General features: G+C 37.3%; 1 protein-coding gene across 5 annotated transcripts in view; it reads right to left on the bottom strand.

Moving 5' to 3' along the window:
* UNC13B (unc-13 homolog B) overlaps positions 1–23,137 on the bottom strand; it is a 220,767-nt gene that overhangs the window by 166,803 nt on the left and 30,827 nt on the right. For all 5 annotated transcript variants that reach the window (XM_019809869.2, XM_002929194.4, XM_034664078.1 and 2 more), the window contains exon 2: positions 3,140–3,169. In XM_019809869.2, the coding sequence (XP_019665428.1) occupies positions 3,140–3,169 (30 nt within the window). The remainder of the gene's footprint in view (positions 1–3,139; positions 3,170–23,137) is intronic.

Below are 23,137 nucleotides of genomic sequence, written 5' to 3'. Positions count from 1 at the left end.
CTGAGAATATAAATTGAGTACTACCGCTTAAACACAGCACGTTTTTCATTCCCCCTACTACATTCACATGAACCATGATTAGAAGCACTGAACTGAGAATTCACTTTTCTATGTAAGAAATTAATCTTAACATTATAAAATGAAAAAAAGACTATCATTCTGATTCATCAAATAGACAAAGATTGCTTAAAATGATTACCTAATGTTAGGGGTGTGAGAAAATAGGCTTTGACATGCACCTCTAGCAGAAGGTAAATCTTCTCTTAAGCATTGTTAAATATTATGCAGTTTTACAAAAAGCAGAATCATGCAGCACCTGGGTGGCTCAGTCGGTTAAGCATCTGCCTTTGGCTCAGATCATGATCTCAGGGTCCTGGGATCAAGTCCTTTGTTGGGCTCCCCGCTCAGCAGGGAGTCTGCTTCTCCCTCTGCCCCTCCCCTCACTTGCTCTCTCCCTCCCTCCCTCTCTCTCTCATAAATAAATAAAATCTTAAAAAAAAAAAAAAAGGAGAATCAGACCTATAAATACAGAGAACAAACTGTTGGTTGCCAGAGGGGTGGGGAAGAGTAAAATGGGGAGTGGCAGATAGAGGCTTCCAGTTATGGAATGATTAAGTCACAGGAATAAAAGGCAAAAGGAATATGGTCAATGATATTGTGATACTACTGTATGGTGAAAGATGGTAGCTACACTTGTGGTGAACACAGCAAAATGTATAAACTTGTAGAATCACTATGTTGTACACCTAAAACTAGAACACTGTATGTCAACTATACTCATTTAAAAAAAAATTTTAGGGGTGCCTGGGTGGCTCAACTCTGATTGCGTCTCAGGTCATGATCTCAGAGTTGTACTATTGAGCCCCGCGTTGGGCTCTGCACCAGTCATAGAGCCTGCTTAAGATTCTCTCTCCCTCTCCCTCTGTCCCTCCTCCCCTCAAAAAAATTTAAATAAAAGTGAGAATAATACAATCTTCCAAGTTTGTTGTGATAATAAAACATTTGTGAAAGTATTCAGGCAATGCCCTTATATAGCAAGTACTCAATAAATCATAGCCATTTTAACTATTAGGACTACTATTAAGTCCTTATGAAATCATTAAAAAAATTAGATAGTTTTATACTTAGACATGGAAAGTTTGCCAGAATTATACCTAAGATATATGAAAATACAAGCCTACCCACATGAGAGAATCCCCATCCATATCCAGTAGCAGTGTAATAGACCACTGAGCTATGTTTCCTATCATGATTTTGTATTCCAAGGCCCACATCCAACCACAGCTGACAAGACCAGGTTTAGATGCCACCCAGGAGCAGCCAATCCATGAAATGGCCAAAAAAACAGAAGCCAATCCAATTCCTCTCAGAAGATCTCAAATAGGGAAAACAAAGAAATAGTGATGGTTGGCGCTGAAGCTCAGAGAAGCATATATATGCCACTGGAGCAGCCATCATGGGCTGTGTACAAACCAGGTAAGCATAGAAAGCCAGCTAGAAGAAAAAGGAAAACAAAACCAATTCTCAGAAAGAAGAGAGACCTAGCTAGTGGAGAGAACAATAGGCTCAGTAACTGTTTTAGTTCCTGTTGTACCCAAGGTTTGGTTTTTTCAGCATCCCATGGGTTCCCAGTCAGATTCATTTTTTCCCCATTAATCCCCAGTACCTTCCCTTTTCCCCAGCAGTAACCAGAATAAGTCTCTGTAACTTGACATTCACAATTAAGAAAATGTGTATTGAAACAAGTAATACTATTTTCACCTTCTGATGGGCAAAGATTAAAAAGTTTCATACTACCTAATATTGATAAGGATTTGGATAAACACTCATATACTTTTAGTTTAAGTATAATCTCCTCAAAACTTTCAGAAGTGCAATGTGGCAGCAGCTATCAAATATTTTTAAAATGCATACCTTTGTTCCAGCAATTCTCTATTTCTGGATTCTACTGTATAGATACATTTGCAAAAGCAGACGATAATAAATGCACAAAAACACATTTGCTTATAATAGTAGAAAACGGAAACAACTTAAATATTCATCAATCAGGAACCTAGGGTACAAATTTATAACAAAATTCTGTACACTTAAAAAGAAAGAAACAGAGGGGCGCCTGCCTGGCTCAGTTGGTAGAGCATGCAACTCCTGATCTTGGGGTCATGAGTTCAAACCTCACACTGAGCACAAAGTTAACTTTTTTTTTTTTTAAGATTTACGTATTTATTTATTTAGAGAGAGAAAGCACGCACACATGCACAGTGGGGAGGAGCAAAGGGAGAGCAGGGAGAAGCCCAAGCAGACTGCACTGAGCATGAAGCCTGACGTGGATGGGGCTCAATCTCATGACATTGAGATCACAACCAGAGCCCAAACGAAGAGTCGGACCCTTAACCAACTGTGCCACCCAGGAGCCCCCAAAGTTAACTTTAAATAAATAAATAAAAAGAGAAAGAAGAACCAGATATATGTATACACACACTCAAAGTGATGTGTTGTTGGAATAAAAGCAGGTTGAACAAGGTTAATCTATTTGTTTATACATGCATATACACAGAAGAAATCTGAGAAGGTATATATAAACCTCTAAATAGTTACTGGGGAGAAGTAGAATTGAGTTGGCCAAGAGGTAAGGGGACTTTAAGTTTTCACTAGATAGATTTCTTTAATGTTTTACAACAGCACTGATTTTTTTCCAGCTTTATTGAGGTATAATTGACAATTTAAAGTTGTATGCATTTAAGGTTTACAACCTGATACACATTGTGAAATAACCACCATAATCAAGCTAATTAATATATTCATCACAACTCACATAATTACCATTTTCTTTTCAAGTGTATGTGCACAGTGACAGCTTAAGATCTACCCTCTTAGCAAATTCCAAGTATACAGTACTAATTATGAACATGTTGTACATTAATTCTCCAGAAATCGTTCATCTTGCATTACTGAAATTTTGCACCCCTTGACCAACATTTCCCCATATTGATTTTTAATAATTTAATAAATTTTGTGAATTTATTTAGTCAATGAATTAAATGAAATTAATGACTGTTTAAAAGACTGATTTTTTTTAAAGATTGATTTTAAATCAACAAGTATGAAGGGAAAAGACATAATAATTAAAGGCTGGCCTTACCTGGTGAACCCTGGAATTTGGCTCTTTTAACTGCAAGAAAAAAAAAAAAGATGACACCATGAAGAATTTTTGCAAATTCATTAGCTAAACCAACATTTCTTAAGCATCTACTATATGCCAAGGTTAGAGCTAGAACTAGATTTGTAACTCTAAGTCTAAGAGAAAAGATGTTGGGACCTCTGACCAAAGCTTGAAGGCAGAGAGTTAGAAGCAACCTTACAAATCATCCAATCTAATCTCATCCTCAATGTAGAAATCTCTTACAGCCTCTTGACAATGAGGTAGAGGAAACTAAATTACTCCTATGGCAGGCAACCAGTTTCATGTCACATATCTAAGGTTTAAGTTATACATGTTTCTCATTTAAAGCCCATCATAGACACTCCCTGCATTTCATTCATGCCAAAAGAAGAGCTCAACACACCAGATTTAGACAACAGATTTTAAACAAGGAGAAGTAATTTCTTGCTGGGAATAAACAAGGTAACAAGAGAAGCTCCTATCCAAATGACCACAAAGAGCTATTTACAAAACATCAGTGCAGAACTGCAAAAGAAAGAATCCCACACTAGGATTGCAGCAATGCCAGCTTCTAGGAAAGGCTGAAGACAACAAAGTTGCAGGAGAACTGCTAAATTCCAGTAAACGCCAAATACTTTCCCATCAATGAAGATTAGGACTAAGTGTGCAGGGGTAGGGGGAGAATAAAAGGAAATCCCAAACAATGACTGAAAAGAATACTTGAGGGTACAGATCTGCCACTCTCCTTGTCATACATTACAACTGAAAGCTTCACCTTAGGTGACATCCAAGCCCTAACACATCCAGTATGTTTTTACAAGACCCTCTCCGTTTTCAGGCAACACTTAATGCTAAAATCTATTTTACTGAATCAAAGTATGTCTCCCACTGGACTGTCCCTTGTAGTCTCACGTCAATCACTCTTCCCAATTATTCTTTAATAGTTTCATTTAATCTAAGACTTACTATAAAGCTACAGTAATCAAGATAGTGTAGCACTGGCATAAAAATAGACATAGATCAATTGAAAATTGAAATATATATATGAAAAATATAAATATATTATCTTTACTTCACACCACATGCAAAACTTGAAATGAATCATGAATAGAACTAAGTATGAGCTAAAACTATAAAATATCTAGGAGAAAACAGAAAATCTTAGTGATCTTGGGCTAGGCAAAGATTTCTTAAATTGAATACAAAATCATGTACTTTAAAAGAAAAAAATGGATAGACTAGACTAGAATTTAAAACAAGGGGCGCCTGGGTAGCGCAGTCGTTAAGCGTCTGCCTTTGGCTCAGGGCGTGATCCTGGCATTCCGGGATCGAGTCCCACATCGGGCTCCTCTGCTGGGAGCCTGCTCTTCCTCTCCCACTCCCCTGCTGTGTTCCCTCTCTCGCTGGCTGTCTGTCACATAAATAAATAAAATCTTTAAAAAAAAATTAAAAATTTAAACAACCATTCGTCAAGACACTGCTAAAAAGGCAAGTCTGGAGCGCCTGGGTGGCTCAATAGGTTAAATTTCTGACTATTGATTTCAGCTCAGGTCATGATCTCAGGATCATGGGATCAAGCCCTGCATCTGGCTCCACACTCAGCGTGCAGTCCGCTTGGGAGTGCTTAGGATTCTCTCTCTCCTTCCCCTCCCCTGGCTTGCACACAAGCTCTATCTCTCTCTAAGTAAGTAAATGAATAAAACATTAAAAAAAAAAAAAGGCAAGCTCAGGAGGAAATATTTGCAAAACATGCATGATAAGACTGATAAAGGACTATAAGAAGAAATCTCAAGACTCAGTATTAAGAAATCAAGAACCCACATTTAAAACTATAGAAAGGGGGGCACCTGGCTGGCTTAGTTGGTAAAGAATGTGACTGTTGATCTAGGGGTCATGAGTTCAAGCCCCACATTGGGTGTAGAGCTTACTTAAAAAAAAAAATTTTTTTTTTAAATACTTATCACTTACATTAGCACAAAAGAATTTAATACTTACGTATAAATCTAAAAAAATAAGTACAAGATCTAGATGAGGACCTAGATGAGGAAAACTACAAAACTCTGATGAAAGAAATGAAAGAATTAGAGGAATAATCCATGCTCATGGATAGGAAGACTCAATATTGTCAAGATGTCAGTTCTTTCCAACTTGACCTAGAGATTCAATACAATCCTAATGAAAATCCCAGCAAGTTAATATTAAAATTTCCTTTATTACTTAAAAAAAAAGTTCAAAAATACTACTTTTCACCACAACCTTGCATGACTGAGATTCTGAACACCTAAACTGATGGTTTTTACCCATGAGTTATTTAATATTGTTAACACTATAATATAATATGATTCATTTATATTTGTATTATCATGTGATGACCTATAACTATGTTATTAAACAAGATTTTGACAATCATAGTCTGCTAACCTTTAAAATATCACTTATCAGGACACCTGGGTGGCTCAGTCAGTTAAGCATCTGCCTTCGGCTCAGGTCATGATCCCAGGGTCCTGGATCAAGCCCCACATCAGGATCCCTGCTCAGCGGGGAGTCTGCCTCACCTTCTCCTTCTGCCTCTCCCCAGCTCATGCTCTCTCTTGCTCTTTCTCCCAAATAAATAAAATATTTTTTAAAAAAAGATACCAGGGTCCTAGGACTGAGTCCCACATCGGGCTCTCTGTTCAGTGGGGAATCTACTTCTCCCTCTGCCTCTACCCCTCCCCTGCTTGTGCTCACTCTCTCTCTCTCTCTTTCAGACAAATAAATAAAATCTTTCTTAAAAAGTTTTTTAAATGTCACTTATGCCTTCATTCATTAGCTTGCTACTTTCAAAATAAAGTAAATGAAGACACTTTATTAAAAAAAAAAATCCCAGCAAGCTATCTCATGGATATGGACAAACTGATTGTAAAGTTTATATGGAAAAGCAAAAGACCCACAATAGCCAACTCTATGCTGAAGTTCAAGACCAATACTACACAACTTTGGAGACTTACTATAAAGCTAATAGTAATCAAGACAGTATGATTTTCGTGAAAAGAACAAATAGATCAAATGGAACAGAACAGAGAGCCAGAAATAGACTCACATAAATAATAGTCAACTAATTTAAGATTTTATTTTTAAGCAACCTCTACATCCAACGTGGGTCTCAAACTTAGAACCCTGAGAGACACATGCTCCATCCACCAACTGAGCCAACCAGGCACCTAGTCAACTAATATTCAACAAAGGAGCAAAGGCAATACAATGGAGCACAACAGCCTTTTCAACAAATGGTGCTGTAATGGACATGTACATGGCGGGGAAAAAAAATCTAGAGACAGACCTTCACAAAAATTAACTCAAAATAGATCACAGATCTAAATGTAAAACACAAAATTATGAAATTCCTAGAAGATAACATAGAAGAAAGCTTAGATGACCTTGGATATGATTAGGACTTTTTAGACACAACACAAAGGCACAATTCACAAAAGAAGTACTGATAAGCTGGACTTCAGTAAATTAAAAACTGCTCTATGAAAGGCCACGTCAAAAGGATGAGAAGATAAGCCACAGACTGGGAAAAGGTATTTGCAAAAAATACATCTCATAAAGGACTGTTATCCAAAATACACAACTCCTAAAAACCATCAGTAGGAAAACACACTACCTGATTTTAAAATGAGCAAAAGACATTAAAAGACTACCCAAGAAGATATACAGATAGCAAGTAACTTCACGAAAAGATGTTCAACATATGTCATTAGGGAATTACAAATTAAAACAATGGTGTTAAGCAAGAAAAAAACTGTCTAAAACGGGAATTAAATGGATGAGGTAGCTATTCGTCTTTTGGGCTCCTTAGTATCAAGACACTCTTCCTCTTCTGAGGGAATCCTGAGAGAGATGGAAGGCAGGACCTAAAACACACTACAGAAGCCAAAGGTAGCAGACCTAGATGCAGTAATCACAGGCTCCTAACTTTAATTTTGAGGGAGTGAAACAAAGATGCAAGGTTGGTTAGAGAAATTTGCAGAGAAGTTGGTATTCCAGTAGAAGGGTGTGAATGTCTAAAACAGCAGAGTTCTAAAGGACAACAGTAAGTTTCCAGGGTGTTAGAGCACCACAACGGACCGTTCCTGTTAATAGATGTTGGGAGCTGGGGGTGTCTGGGTGACTCAGTCATTAACTGTCTGCCTTCAGCTCAGGTCATGATCCCAGGGTCCTGGGATCAAGCCCCGCATCAAATCGGGCTCCCTGCCCAGCTGGAGGCCTGCTTCTCCCACTCCCACTCCCACTCCCCCTGCTTGTGTTCCCTCTCGCTGTCTCTGTCAAATAAATAAATAAAATCTTTAAAAAAAAAAAAAAAGGTGTTGGGAGCTTATGCTAATTTTCCTCTTTATCTCCACTTTACAGATTAGCAAAAATCAAGCTCAGAGAGTTTCTGTGGCTGGGTCAGATTAAGAATCTGTTGGCAACATCACATGGATAATAAGTAACAGAGTCTGATAAAGGATTTATGTCTTCTGACTATAAATCTAGTTCTTTCCATTTCACCAGCTACCACAGCAGCAGCAGAAGGAAGAGAAAGAACAAAAAAAACCATAGTCTCTATCCTAAGGAAGTTGGAAAAAAAAAATGCAAGCACACAGAGTAAAGATCCAATCCTATAATTCACTGTGAGTCTAGAAACCAAAATGCAGTGTTTGGATGAAAGGGCCTCAAAGAAAGGACCGATGAGGAGAGTGGGATGATATCAAAGACTTCATCAAACAGAAGTAGAAGTGGGACTAAGGAAATGGACTAAGGAAATGGGTAAAATATAGATAAGAAAAGAGACATAAGAAAGAGCATTAAAAACGCATGAAAAAAATCACAGAGGAGCATGTTTTTCTACATGTTTGTCATGAAGATAACAGCACCTAAAATCTGAGTGTTTCCCAACATTCAAAAGATAGGCAAAGTCCACTAGCCCCACAAAATCTCCAAGAGTTTGGGTACAGGTATTTGGGGCTAGTTAGACATGGGGCTAAAACAAAGGAATTACAGTATCTTAAATGCAGAGCTTTTCCTATTTAAGAATAAATCTAAAAAAAAAAAATTCTTTCTAACTCTCCTTTGAAAAGACAGAAAGTCCAGAAATGAAGTAGATACATTTTGTTCACTTTTCCATTTTTCCTAGGTATAGTCCCTCCCTTCCTTTTTTATTATCACTTACTCCTCCCTGAAACTGTGCCAACTCCCCTCTCTCCCGTTGTGTATTACTGTAAATTCTTAACCTTTTAAAAGTTAGACTCCTTTGATAATTTAACAAAAGCTACAGGTATGCTCTCCAGAAAAATGTACATCTATCCATAAAACAGTGTGCATATCAAGGGGAAATTCACACAGCTTAAGATGATCCGCTAATAAAACTGCTTTTTGCTCAAGTTACCAATGTTCTCATTCTCATTAGATTTTTCCTATTTTATATTTGCAAAAGTCTACTGTTATTGATTAGTCTTATGTTTATTTGCTCTATTAAAATGGGCTAATTACATGGTGTTTACTCCATGGTGTTTGCAAGTATCTCTTTGGAATTGGATGGAATCATTGCTAATTCAGGGTCTACTCTAGCCCTAGGAATAATAAACATAGGCCCTTGAGAAAATCATAATCATAGGAACATGTTTTTCTAAGTATTTGTCATGAAGGTACAGCACCTAAAATGTGTTTCCCAACATTTCAATGATAACTCCTGAAATATTACATTAATCCTACAGAAGTAGAACAAAAATAGCAGCTGGTAATGCTAGAAAATCATTGCAGTTATTCAGGAAAAACACAGGACAAGGAACCAGACCTCGATTCCAGTCCTGGCTCCGACATTGCTCATCTGTGGGCCCTTAGACAACAACAACAAAAAAGTAGTATCTTAGCCCTCAGGGTTTTCAGATAGAAAGTGAGTATTATGTTTGCTCTGGAAAATGAAGGTTTTTGTATATTCAGTTTCTGGGTAAAAGGGGGGAGGGGGAGATAAAAGAATTGATGTGAAAGGATATTGAAGTGTAAAAAGCATTCATTTCAGTTCCCATTTTTAAATTAACTCCTATTTTTGTAAATTGTTTTCATGACATGCATCATATTTTAGGAAAAGCAACAGCACAGAAATTCACTTGAAAATTCAAATTGCACTGGTGTTACTTGAAAAATAAAATCCTCAGAAGTCTTCGTGACCTAGTTTTACGATTTATTCTGGAATTTGGATACTTAGAGAGTAACAAAGATTGCTTCAGCTATCATTATTTTAAATCTTAGAATACTATATTAAATTTGACCTACGTCCTATTTTTTCCTTCTCTTTACTTGTCACAATATGTATGTATATTTAAGTCTCTCTCTATATAACTATAATGTTATTTTTAAAATCTTGATAGTTGCTAAAGAAACGCCTGCCTAGTTCTTTAGTGTTTTGATTACTTTTTTTTTTTTGCATCTCTTGACATAAGGTTTTTCTCCATTAATTTTTAATGTCACTATTACATAAACAGGTTTTCAGATAACCAAACATCTATAAATTTTAGAATCAAATGGCAAGTTCCCAAAATCAGTGTTAAGATTGATCAGAACTACATTTAACGTCTATAAATCAAATGAGGAGACTTTACATTTTAAAAATATTTAGGTTTCTGCTTAAGGGTGGCACAAAATTTTTGGGTTTCTTATACTTGAAAACAGCATGTCTATTTATTTAACCCTTCTTTAATGTGTTGGTTTTTAATTTCCTACTAAATTAATTTAATTTGGTCCCGTACATCTTTTGCTAGATTTCACTACAGCACTTTTTTTCACTATCGACAATGATATTTGTACTACATAGAAATGCAGGTAACTTTTGAAAACTATCTTAAATCCAATAATTCTGTTACTCTTCTTTTAGGCGTAGATTCTCTAGTCTCCTTTATAGAAAATCACATCATCTATTATTTTTTCTTTCTTTTCAAATCTAAAATCTTTTCATTCTTTTTCTGATCTTATGGCATAGGTTAGGACTTCTAAACTACTGAATGTAAGTAATAAAAGCTGGCATCCCTGAAATTGATTTTAAGCGGGAATTTTTTTTTAAGATTTTATTTATTTGTCAGAGAGAGAGAGAGCACAAGCAGGAGGAGCAGCACGCAGAGGGAGAAGCAGGATCCCTGCCGAGCAAGGAGCCTGATGCGGGACTCGATCCCAGGACCTTGGGATCACTACCTGAGCTGAAGGCAGACACCTAACTGACTGAGCCACCCAGGCGTCCCAAGAGCGAATTTTTTAAATATTAACTCCTTGTACTTAAATGTTTTATTGAAGTATAATTTGCACAGTTACTTTAGTTTCAGGTGTACAACAGTGATTCAACAAATCCACATGTTCACAAGTGCAGCTACCACCTGTCATCATACAACGATATCACAATACCATTGACTATATTCCCTATGCTTATCTTTCATGCCTATAATTTATTCATTCCATAACTGGAAGCCTCTATCTCCCACCCACTCCTCTTCATCCATTTAGCCCAACCCCCCCACCCCACCCCCCGCAACTAGCAACCCTCAATTTGTTCTATTTATGAGTCTGTTTCTGCATTCTGTTAATTAATTTATTTTTTAGATTCCTCGTACAAGTAAAATCATATGGTATTTGTCTTTCTCTTACTTATTTCACTTAGCAAAATACTCTTTAGGTCTATCCATGTTGTTGCAAATGGCAAGATCTCAACCTTTTTATGGCTAAGTGATATTCCTTCATATGTGTTTGTGTGTGTGTGTGTGTGTGTGTGTGTGTATACACATAAATATTTTTTAACGTTTCAATATTGAGTACAATGTTTACTACAGGATTAACTTTTATTTTGAAATAATTGTAGATTTACAGAGAGTTGTAAAAATAGAGGGGTCCAATGTACCCTTCACCCAGTTTGCCCCAATAGTTAACTGTTACAGAAATCTTATATAATCTTACATCATGATAGTACAATATCAGAACCAGGAAATTAACATAATGTGTATATATGTTGTTCTATGGTATTTATCACATATGTAGATCTACACGACTACCATTGCAATCAAGATATAGAAATATTCTATCACACACACAAAAAAGAAATATTATTCTATTCATCATCAAAGGATCTCCCTCATGATACTACTTTATAGTCATGCTTACCCCCTCCCTTCATCTCTAACCCTCGGAAACCACTTATCTATTCCCCATCTGCATAATTTTGTCATTTCAAGAACACTACATAAATAGATTCACAAAGAAAGTGGTCTTTTGAGATTGCCTTTTTCCACTCAGGATAATGACCCTGAGGTCTATCCAAGTTGTTCTATATATTAATATATAGTTATGGGGTTTTGTTTGTTTGTTTGTTTTTATCTAACAGAGAGAAAGAAAGAGAGAGCACGCACAGCAGGGGGAGCAGCAGGCAGAGGAAGAGGGAGAAGCAGGCTCCCCGCTGAGCAGGGAGCCCGATGTGGGACTCGATCCCAGAACCCTGGGATCATGACCTGAGCCGAAGGCAGACACTTCACTGACTGAGCCACCCAGGTGCCCTATAGTTATGTTTTTATATCCACTCTGCCAAACTCTTACATACTTAGATCATTTACATTAATGTAATTCTTAAACTGTTAGGGCTTAATTCTGTCATTTTTTGTTTTCTCTTTGTTCTCAGGCTTTTTTCTGTTTTCTTTTTCTTGCCTTCCTGTGGGTTACTTAAACATTTTGGGGGGAATTCCATTTTTATTTATAGTATATTTTAACGTATCACTTTGTACAGATTTTTTTAGTGGTATCTCTCATATTACATTTTACATATATAACATCATAGTCTAAGATTGTCAACATTTTACCAGTTCAAGTGAAGTATAGAAGCTGCTACATTGCCTTTAAGTAACCTTACCATTCCTTCACTTGTAATATAATCATCTTAAATAATTCCACTACAAAAATGAGAATCATATAGGACAATATTTCAATTATTGAACATAATTCAGAAACTCAAGAAGCCTATTTTATTTACCCATATTTTTCTCTTTCCATTGTTCTTTCTTCCTGATGTTCTAAGAGCTTTTTTTTTTTTTTTTAAGATTTTTTATTTATTTGTTTGACAGAGAGAGAGCCAGCGAGAGAAGGAACACAAGCAGGGGGAGTGGGAGTGGGCAAAGCAGGCTTCCCGCCAAGCAGGGAGCCTGATGCGGGGCTCGATCCCAGAATGCTGGAATCATGACTTGAGCTGAAGGCAGACACTTAACGACTGAGCCACCCAGGCACCCCAAGATCTCTTATCATTTCCTTACTGTTTGAACAACTTTCTTCATCTAAGAACATCTTCATCCTTCAAAGATGTTTTAACTGGATATGGAATTTTGAGTTGACTTTTTCTTTTTGCATTTGAAAAGTGTTGTGCCACTTCCTTTTCCGGTCTCTGTAGTTTCTGATGAGAAATCCACTGTCATTTAAATTGTTTTTACTGTCTCTATAAATTTCTCTTCTGCTGCTTTCAATATTTTTGTCTTTAATTTACCAGTTTAATTATGATGTGTCTTGGTGTGGATTTCTTTTAGCATGTTTAAAGTTTGTTCAGCTTCTTAAATCTGTAAATTTATGCTTTTTGCCAAATTTGAAAAGCTATCAGCTGTTAGTTCTTTGAATACTTTTTCATCCCCAACCTCTTTTTCCTCTCCTGAAATTCTAATGACATGAATATCAGATCTTTTCCAGTAATCCCACAGGTCTCTAAGGTTCTCTTCATTTTCTTTTTCAGTCTATTTTCTCTCTCTCTTACTCAAACAGCACAATTTCTATTACCCTATCTTCAAGTTCACTGAATCTTTGCTCTCTTCATTCTGCCATTGGGCTCATCCGTTGAGGGGTTGTTTTTTGGGTGTTTTTTTTTTTGGTTATTGTAATTTTTAGTTCTAAAATTTCCACTTGGTTCTTCTTTAGATCTTCTATTTCTTTCCTGAGATTTTCAGCTATTCATTTATTTCAAGTGCATTTGTAATTGATGACTGAAGCATTTTTATGATGGCTGTTTTAAAATCCTTGTCAGATGATTCTAATACCTGTATCATCTCCGTGTTGGCACTTGTTGATTATCTAACACAAAGCAACAAAAATATTCCCTTGAAATAATCAGAGTGATAGTCTAACAAGTATGAATGGTTTATACGAAAGGGAAAATATGTCTTAGATTGTGCCTCCCCAGTAGCATTTAACTATATAAATACCAATGTTTTAGTTGATCTCAAAATGGATAGATACAATAAAATGGAAATCAAAGTACAGCCTGAAAGCAAGTGGTCTAAAGTCTGGTTTTTAACAGAGTGTGGATCAATACTCAGCAGGCAAAGGTGACTGCAGGTAGACTCACAGGTATCAGTGCTCCAGAACGGGAAATTTACAAATTAGAAAAGTAACACCTTCTTTTATTCATAGACTGTTAAAAATACATAAAGATATAAATGACCAGAAGAGATATCCAGGATGTATTATCAAGTAAAAATATATAATACACTTCATGTAATTGTTTTGTAAAAGCAAACCAAAAACCTCACACCATATATAAAAATTAACTCAAAATAGATCAAAGACCTAAATGTAAGAGCTCAAACTATGAAAACTCTTAGAAAACATAGACATAAATCTTTGTGACTTTAAATTAGGTGATGGTTTCTTATATAAAACACCAAAAACACAAGCAACAAAAGAAAAATAAATTGAACTTCACACTTAACTTTTCATGTCAAAGGACACTATAAGAAAGTGAAAATAAAACCAGAGACTGGGAGAAAATACTTGCAAAGCATATACAAGGGTTTTGTATCTAGAATATACGAAGAACTCCTACAACTTAATAAAAATAACCTGATTAAAAAATGTGCAAAGAATTTGAATACTTTTCCAAAGAAGATATGTAAATGACCAATAAACATATGAAAGATGTTCAACATCATTAGTTATTAGGGAAATGTATAAGAAAACAAAACCAAAATGTAAATCAAAGTTGGTTTTCACAAATGAGATACCATTTCACACCCACTGGAATGGGTAAAATAAAAAAAATACCCTAATAAATGTTAGCTTGGATGTGGAGAATTTGGATTCCACATTCACTGCTGGTTGGAAATGTACAATGGTACAGACACTTTAAAAAACATTTCACAGTTCCTCACAATGTTACACACAAAGCTACCATTTGGCTCCTACAAACAATTCCACTCTCAGGTATATATTCAGGAAAAATGAAAACATATGCCCACACTGAAACATGTATACAAATGCTTATAGCAGTATTATTCATCATATCAAGCAAATGTCCATGAACTAATAAATGAATAAAATGTGATATAGCCATACAGAATATTAAAAGAATGAAATACATAAAAACTGTACATGAATATTCTTAGCAGCATTACTCATAATAACTCGAAAGCAGAAATAATCCAAATATTTATTAACAGATGAATGGATAACAGAATGTGGTATATCCAAACAATGGAATCTTATTCAGCCGTAAAAGGGATAAAAGTACTGATGAAAGCTAAAACTTGAATAAACTTCAAAAACATTATGCTAAGTGAAAGAAACCAGCCACAAAAGACAATTATATTGTATAATTCCAATTATATAAAATGTCCAGAAAAGTAATTCTATGAAGAGAAAAGGCAGATAAGCAGTTGCCTAAGGCTAGAGAGGTTGGGGGAAAAAGCAGAGTAACTGCTAATGGGTAAGGGTTTCTTTTGGGGTGATCATGTTCTAGAACTGATTGCACTGATGGTTGCACAACTCTGAATATACTAAAAACCAGTGCATTATAAACTTAAAGTGGATGAATTGTATGGTACGTGAATTATCTCAAAAAAAAGCTCTTATTTAAAAAAGGAAACAAAAAAACTAATATATGCATATATAAGCTTGTTTATTTGTTATAAATAAGAAGAAGGACATAGAAAGATACACAACATGTGGGCGGTTACCTCAGGAAATGAGATAGGGATAGATGTGAGGTGATCAAGTTTTTAAATCCTTACATATCTTATTGTTCACTTATTAAAACAAAAAGGTATTAATTTGGAGGTCTGAAAGGTTTAAAGTTGGAAAAACATTAAATATGTATTTAAAATAAAACATTATATGGCTTTACACTATCAATTATTTACTCAAATTGTTAAAAAAAAAAAAAAACCCAGACTGATAAACAAACCTGATTATCTACCTAATTATGAAACTACTTTAAAAGTAGTATTCTCACAGACAAAACTGGGAAGGGCTCCAATCTCCTGTTATCATCTAATTCCACACTATTATGTATTAAGAAAAAGTCACAATTGAACACTTAGGTTCTTTAATACTTCAGCAAACATAGAAACCCTGTTAGTCAGAACTAAAGAGAGAATCCACAGGAAGAGCATTTAGCCCCAGGCTCCTTATAAATAAAAGTAGAAATAAGATAAGACATACTGTGCCTATCCCTCAAACCATTAACTTGAGTTCTTGAGTTTCTCTAACCTTGCTGAAGAATCAAATCTACAACAGGCACCCTTGAGATTACAGGAAATAATCCTATTCACACTGACTCTGCATCCAGTGACCTGGTTCCTCAGACATAGGGAATGGCTAACCTGCCTTGTTCAAGCCTATCTTACTCAAGAAACAATTTCTAAAGCCTTGCAGCACTAGAGCTCCCTCTTTGTAACCCTCCTGCTTTAGAGTCTAACATTAAACAAGTGTGTCAACTCTCAAATAACCACCATTTCCTTTTTATTAAAAGTTAACATTTTAAAAGAATCATAAATCCCACTGCTGTTTTCAATCTGGCATAGTACATAATATATATATACCTGCAATTATTAATTTGCATATTTTGTTGTATTATACTTTTACATTTGTCAAATATTTGGACATAAAATTGCACTATTGTGACCTCTGTCAGTCAACTGATCACAGGCGTTAACTCAGCTGTTATTTTTTTTTTTTAAGATTTTATTTATTTATTTGACAGAGAGCTCTAGAGACAGCCAGCAAGAACGGGAACACAAGCAGGGGGAGTGGGAGAGGAAGAAGCAGGCCTCCCGCTAAGTGGAGAGCCCAATGCGGGGCTCAATCCCAGGTCCCTGGGATCAAGCCCTGAGGACGCCCAACGACTGAGCCACCCAGGCACCCCAGACTCAGCTGTTATGGCTGGCTAACAAGATGTCCTTTTTCTTTTCCCCCCCTTTATGAGTAACTAGCAAAGCTGAATACTCTAAAAAGAAAACCATACAGTGAAAAATCATTTTCCTCTCAAAATGAGGGCAAATATTTTTTCTTATCTATTTAGTCTTTACAACTATCATTTTTAATGGTTCCCTAAAATAATCATGTTTTAAGTACCATGATATGTATTAAATCTTTCTCCCATATACCACACGTTTACAAATTATTTTTTTTACACTGTCTTAAGCTATTCATTTTTATGAGGGAAAATGAAATTTGGTCCTTAAGGGACACCAGGGTGGCTCAGCTGGTTAAGCATCTGCCTTCAGCTCAGGTCATGATCCCAGGGTCCTGGGATGGATCCCCACATCGCAGGGAGCCTGCTTCTCCCTCTGCCTGCCGCTCCTTCCTGCTTGTGCTCGCTCTCTCAGACAAATAAAAAAAATCTTTGAAAAAAGAAAGAAAAGAAAAGGAGAGAAAGAAAGAAAAGAAAAGAAAAGAAAAGAAAAGAAAAGAAAAGAAAAGAAAAGAAAAGAAAAAGAAAGAAAGAAATTTGGTCCTTAAATAAAAGATGATCTCCCTTTGTTAAAAAATGAAATTTCTGGGGCACCTGGGCGGCTCAGTTGGTTAAGCATCTGCCTTAGGCTCAGGTCATGATCCCAGGGTCCTGGGATCAAGTCCTGCATTGGGCTCCCTGCTCATCGGGAAGCCCTCTACTCCCTCTGCCTGCCACTCCCCCAGCTTGTGCGCACGTGCACCCATGCTCTCTTCCTCTCTGTCAAATAAATAAATAAAATCTTGAAGAAGAGGATGAGGAAGAAGAAGAGGAAGAAGAGGAAGAGGAAGAAGAAGAAAAGAAGAAGAGAAGAAGAAAAGAAGAAGAAGAAGAAGAAGCAGCAGCAGCAGCAGCAGCAGCAGCAGCAGCAGTAGCAGCAGTAGCAGTAGTAGTTGTTGTTTCTTTATAGAAGATACTTTGTAGGACTTCTTGGGACCACAGACTGAGAATGCAAGTATGACTCCTGCTCGGCCCTGATAAATCACCTGATAAATTCTTACTGAAATAAGCAGACACACAAAACAGGGGAAAGCTTGAAATTAGGCAAGGGTACAAAATGTCTAAAGCTTTTGGAATTCCTGACACATATCACGAACATGGAAGTAGCAAACTCGCAGGATTTGAGAAGAGTTGTGACAGGAGCCCAAAGAGGGTCTTGGGGTTAGAGGAACATTCTTATTAAAGCAATAGGAGGGACCCTCCTCTCGGTGAGGTAAGCACCTGGAGATCAACCTGGCAGAATTTGAGAGTAATTGTACTGGAAAGCCTGGGACATGAGAGTTAGTTGCACAAGTGGCAAACCATTTTCTAGTGTAGCTAAGCAGACCCATAAAGGCAGCAGGGTGGTCACATCAGAGGTGAACCTGACATAGCAACTTTCCCAAAAACAAAATCCTTCACAAAGATAAGCTTCCCCTAAAAGAGTACCTTGGAGTCAAGGCACCCTCCTCATTCCCTTGAGGTTGCTGCATCACTTAACTGGCAATGAGGATCTGATGTTAAAATCTGAGAGGAAATGGAAATGAAGTCATGTAAGAAATGGTCACTCACACTGTTTTTTGGGGGACAGGAGGATGATGGGAAAGCCACATATGAATGAAAATCTCATTATTCTTGGAAAGAAAGAAAAACACTTAAACTGGTTTTGTTTGTTTTTAGAGAGGGAGAGGTAGAAAGAAAGGGAGAGACAGAATTTTAAGCAAGCTCCAAGCCCAGCACAGAGCCCATTGAGAGGCTCCATCTCATGACCCGTGAGACCATGACCTGAGCTGATATCAAGAGTCGGACACTTCACAACTGAACCACCCAGGTGCCCCCATTTAAACTGTTTCTAAGAAGACCATTAAAAAAAAAAAAAAGGACCATGAAATGATTCTAAAGCAATGTAAAAACATAACATTCAAAGGTAAAGAAATACTTTTGAAATTATGGATTGCAAAAAAAAGATTTTAGGTGGTATTTCACAGGTTCTAAATTTTTTTTTTTAATGGAGTCACAGAGGCAAAAGAGAAAAGGTAAAGCAAAAGACTAAAATACTAAGGAAGCTTGATAAGGGGCAGATAAAAATAAAAAGGAAGCTCAGTGAGATAAGCATATTGAGGTAAACATGAGAAAAGTTTTTTTTTAATTATTTTTTTAAGTAATATCTACACCCAACACAGGGCTCGAAACTACAACCCTGAGACCAAGAGTCGCATGCTCCACCGACCAATCTTAAAAATAAAATCTTGGGGCACCTGGGTGGCACAGCGGTTAAAGCGTCTGCCTTCGGCTCAGGGCGTGATCCCGGCGTTAGGGGATCGAGCCCCACATCAGGCTCCTCCGCTATGAGCCTGCTTCTTCCTCTCCCACTCCCCCTGCTTGTGTTCCCTCTCTCGCTGGCTGTCTCTATCTCTGTCGAATAAATAAATAAAATCTTTAAAAAAAATAAAATAAAATAAAATCTTAAAAAAGAAAAAAAGCACCATCTATCTACAGCTTCTAATGACAAAATATTACAAGCCAGGAACTCTACACCCAGACAGTAACTATTCACATATGAAAAAGGAGTCCATTATGCTCTAGGTGCCTCATTGAAATAAATACCTTATCATTGGCCCTGAGCTAAGGAAAGCAGCCCAGTGCAATTCTTCACATTTTTAAGTACTTGTGCCCACAACGTAACCTCATCATCCTATCCTCTTTCAATTATATCAAGGGTGATTCTCAGGCCCAAAGGCAGTCAATCAGTAGGCTACACAGCAGCTCAATAAATGTCCTCAAGAAAAAACTGTGCCAAAAGTAAACATTTATAAGGTGCAGCGACTGACCAAATCAATCAGCAACTTACTTAGGGGAAAGAAATATAACTCACAGACACAAGTCCCAGAGTTGGAAGTAAGGCCAAATTGGGGGGGGGGGGAATCAAGGGGAAGAACAAAATACTATGTCTCTGCTCCATATTGACAAATTCCTGAGGCTAAAGGAGTAACAAGATAGCCTATTTATTAGAATTGCATTCATTCCTGAACAACCTTTTAGTTCCCAAACTGTAAGTTCTCTCTACTCAGAGGGACTGATTCCTGTTCTTCCTAGGAAGCCTAGTTGTGTGGCTTTGCTGGTTTTCATGAAGCTAGGCTGCACATTTGACAGTTATCTTCATATCTTTACTTCTACATGTATCATCATAAGTGGGGGGGAAGCACATTTGAGGAATCACTAGTAGTTTGATTATAATCAGAACTTAAAGAGTGAGGGCAGAAAATGGCAAAAGTTGAGGAGAAGGCCAGGGACAGCCAAGAAGGGCCTTGTAAACGAGGCTAGGAATCTGAGGGATTTTAAGCAGAGTAGTGCCCTGATCAGATTTACATTTCGGAAATTTTATTCTGGCTGCAGTGTAGAGAATAAACTGGAGGAAGGCAAGTTGACCAGTAAGAAGGCTGATGCAGAATCCCAAGTTAGAGAGGACAGCAGCCTATACCTAGGCAGTGAGAACTTGGACAGAGATGAAGCTAAGAAGAAAAAGGTGCTGAAGTTCTTGACAGGAAAGCCAAAGACTGGGGTCGCTGAGCAACTGCTACAACTCATGGCTGGCATCTCCTTATAGAACTGGAGATGCACTGGATGCCAGCCACCCTACACCCCAAGGTAAAGTACAGCATAAGGAAGGCAAGCAGTAATGATCTCAAGGGAAGAGTGGAGCAAATACACAGCTTCTCCTCCAACACCTCGCTTGCAGGGACTAAACTTAAACTTCTAATGGGAAGGGGCAGGGGGGAGGGACTGATATTTGTCCTAACAAAATTTACAATGTTTATGGATTGGCTGTTTAAATTATATGCACATATAACTTTGATAAAAACGTAAAAGAAAAATAAACAACATCTAGCAAGAAAGAAAAAGCCAGGAAAAAAGATTATAAAGAGAAAATATCTAGGGGTACCGGGGGTGCTCAGTCGGTTGAGTGTCTGACTCTTGGTTTCAGCTCAGGTCATTACCTCAGGGTCCTGAGATGGAGCCCTGCATCGGGCTGTGCACTCAACGCAGAGTCTGCTGTCCCTCTCCCTCTGCTCCTGCCCTGCTCTCTCTCTCATAAATAAATAAAATCTTTAAAAAGAGAGAGAGAGAGAACGAGAGAACATCTGGCTTAATAGTCAGTTGTAGTTGGTCCTAGAATCTGACTACAGAGGTTGGAACCCAAGCTACTTCCAATTATTACTGTGTGATCTTCAGTAAGTTAATTACTTATTCTTGTCTGAGCCTCATGTCTCATTTCCTTTAAAGTAAAGATAACAGGTATGTGAAAATTGAGTTAATAAATGTCAAGCACTTAGAACAGATTCTGGCATAGAATAGGCAGTCAATAAATGCAGCTATTATGATGACTACTCATATTGTTATCAAAAATGGCCAAGAAGGGGGCGCCTGAGTGGCTCAGTTGGTTGAGCATCCGACTCTTGATGGAGGCTCCGGTCGAGATCTCAGGGTTGTGAAATCAAGCCCCCACACTAGGCTATGTGCTCAGCAGGGAGTCTGCTTGGGACTCTCTCCTTCTCCCTCTTCTTCTGCTCCTCCCCGCTGCATGCGTGTTCTCTCTCTAAAATAAATCTTTTTAAAAAATAATAGCCAAGAAGTAGATTACATATTATTATGACTCCTGTCCTTAATAAGGACATTCACAATATACTTCATTTCCACATGTTCAAAATATTCATTTTTCAACACCAAACACGAATATTATCTCTACTAAACTTCCCAATTTTTCCCCCAAATACTATTAGTCAAAAATACTGTCTCCTGGGGCGCCTGGGTGGCACAGCGGTTAAGCGTCTGCCTTCGGCTCAGGGCGTGATCCTGGCTTTATGGGATCGAGCCCCACATCAGGCTCTTCCGCTATGAGCCTGCTTCTTCCTCTCCCACTCCCCCTGCTTGTGTTCCCTCTCTCGCTGGCTGTCTCTGTCTCTGTCAAATAAATAAATAAAATCTTAAAAAAAAAAAAAATACTGTCTCCTTGTACCAAATTCCCACAGCAGTTTTTATGTACCTCTTGCTTTCTATCTCTCCCCCTGCTTAGCTGTTATTTATATCAAAATCTTAACTCCAATAATGAGCAAAATCTCCTTAAGGACAGGATTCTTTTTTTTTCCCATCATATTATTTCTCTAAAATTCGTTGAGTGTAATCTTGGTAAGAAGTTCCTGAAACAATTCTTTTTTGGAACCTATAACACTCCTCCAAATAACATAAATACCTTTTTGCCACAAGACTTTCTTTAGTAACGCAACTAACAACTCCCTAACATAATTAGAAATCTATGGGCCTTACATATAAAATTGGTTGAAGCAATCTAGTTATAATAAAGCAGTTTTGAGTTTAGGTGCCAATGCTACATATAAAATACAAATATATGATTGGCTTTTTACTTCCGTAGTTTTTAAGAAGCAAGGGATTATCTGTGCCCAGCCTCTGAATGCCTGGACATATTAAAGAGTCAAGACCACATCTAGTTGGCTCCATAAAACAAAAGGACCAATGGCCATTTTATTGGGACAGCTAGAGACAATGGAACTGGTGGTTGAAGGGCTCAGGTTCTTTGGGGAGCCAAATGCTGTCAAAAGAATTCTACCCATCCTTCTTTGATGTCGGTATATAGCAAAAAATATATATAACTCTCAATTTTCATATTTAGCAAAGGAATTATCCCTTTCTTCCCCACTAGATCTTGGGAGACAATATTCAAGCTTCCTTGTTCTATCCATACTTTTAAGTCTATGTACACTTACAAAAGTCCACTAATTTAGAGGAACTCAAACATTAGTCTTTATTCAGATTAACCCAAATATAGATGGCCTGTTAAGTATACTAGGCACCGTGGAATACAAATTTTAAAATAAGCCTCTTGAAGTCTACGGGAAAATAAATGTAGAAATAGAAAGTTACAACACAAAAGCTATAACGGAAATAAACACAACACTTCCTTGCGATGGGGTAGGATTATAGTGGTAATAGACCTGTAAAAACAATAACTACAACTAACATTTTTGAAACCACACTACTGTACTTAATCTCTTAAACGCTCTCTTAATTCCTACAGAAACTTTCAGATAAGCAGCGGTATTATTTCCATGTTACATATAAGGAAACTGGGTCTTAGAGGGTTTTAAACAACTTGCCCAAGGTTATACAGTAATAGAGCTGGGACTCAAATTCAAGCAATATGACTTCAAGATCTAGCTACCCTCTTAATCAATATGGTAGACTGCCACTCTCATGGCCTGGATAGTATGGATAGGTATCCTTGTTAGATTCCTTCATTTTGAGTGGAAGAGGCTTAAGGAATTTAGTAATTATTTTTTCCTTCAGACCTAGAGAAAGGCTCAGTCAGTGCATGCCATGTGTATACACATTAGAGAGCCTTTCCAAGGAACTGGATGAGGTGCTTAGAGAGGTAGAAGAACCTTCACATTCATGTTTTAATTGGATCTCGATTCTTAAAATGTACTTGTTCCTCTCTTTTGAAGCTTTTCTGCCTGCTAATGTTGTTTTTCCAGGTATATTTTCGGTGGTGGGAGGAAGGAGATGGGAAATACAAACACTTTATAAAAGAATCCTTCAGGGGCGCCTGGGTGGTACAGCGGTTAAGCCTCTGCCTTCGGCTCAGGGCGTGATCCCGGCGTTATGGGATCGAGCCCCACATCGGGCTCTTCCGCTATGAGCCTGCTTCTTCCTCTCCCACT

Source organism: Ailuropoda melanoleuca, chromosome 7 (genome assembly GCF_002007445.2).
Source record: "Ailuropoda melanoleuca isolate Jingjing chromosome 7, ASM200744v2, whole genome shotgun sequence".
NCBI classification, from domain to species: Eukaryota; Metazoa; Chordata; class Mammalia; order Carnivora; family Ursidae; genus Ailuropoda; species Ailuropoda melanoleuca.
The sequence above is the reverse complement of the archived record's forward strand: the minus strand, read 5'-3'. Positions and strand labels throughout refer to the sequence as shown.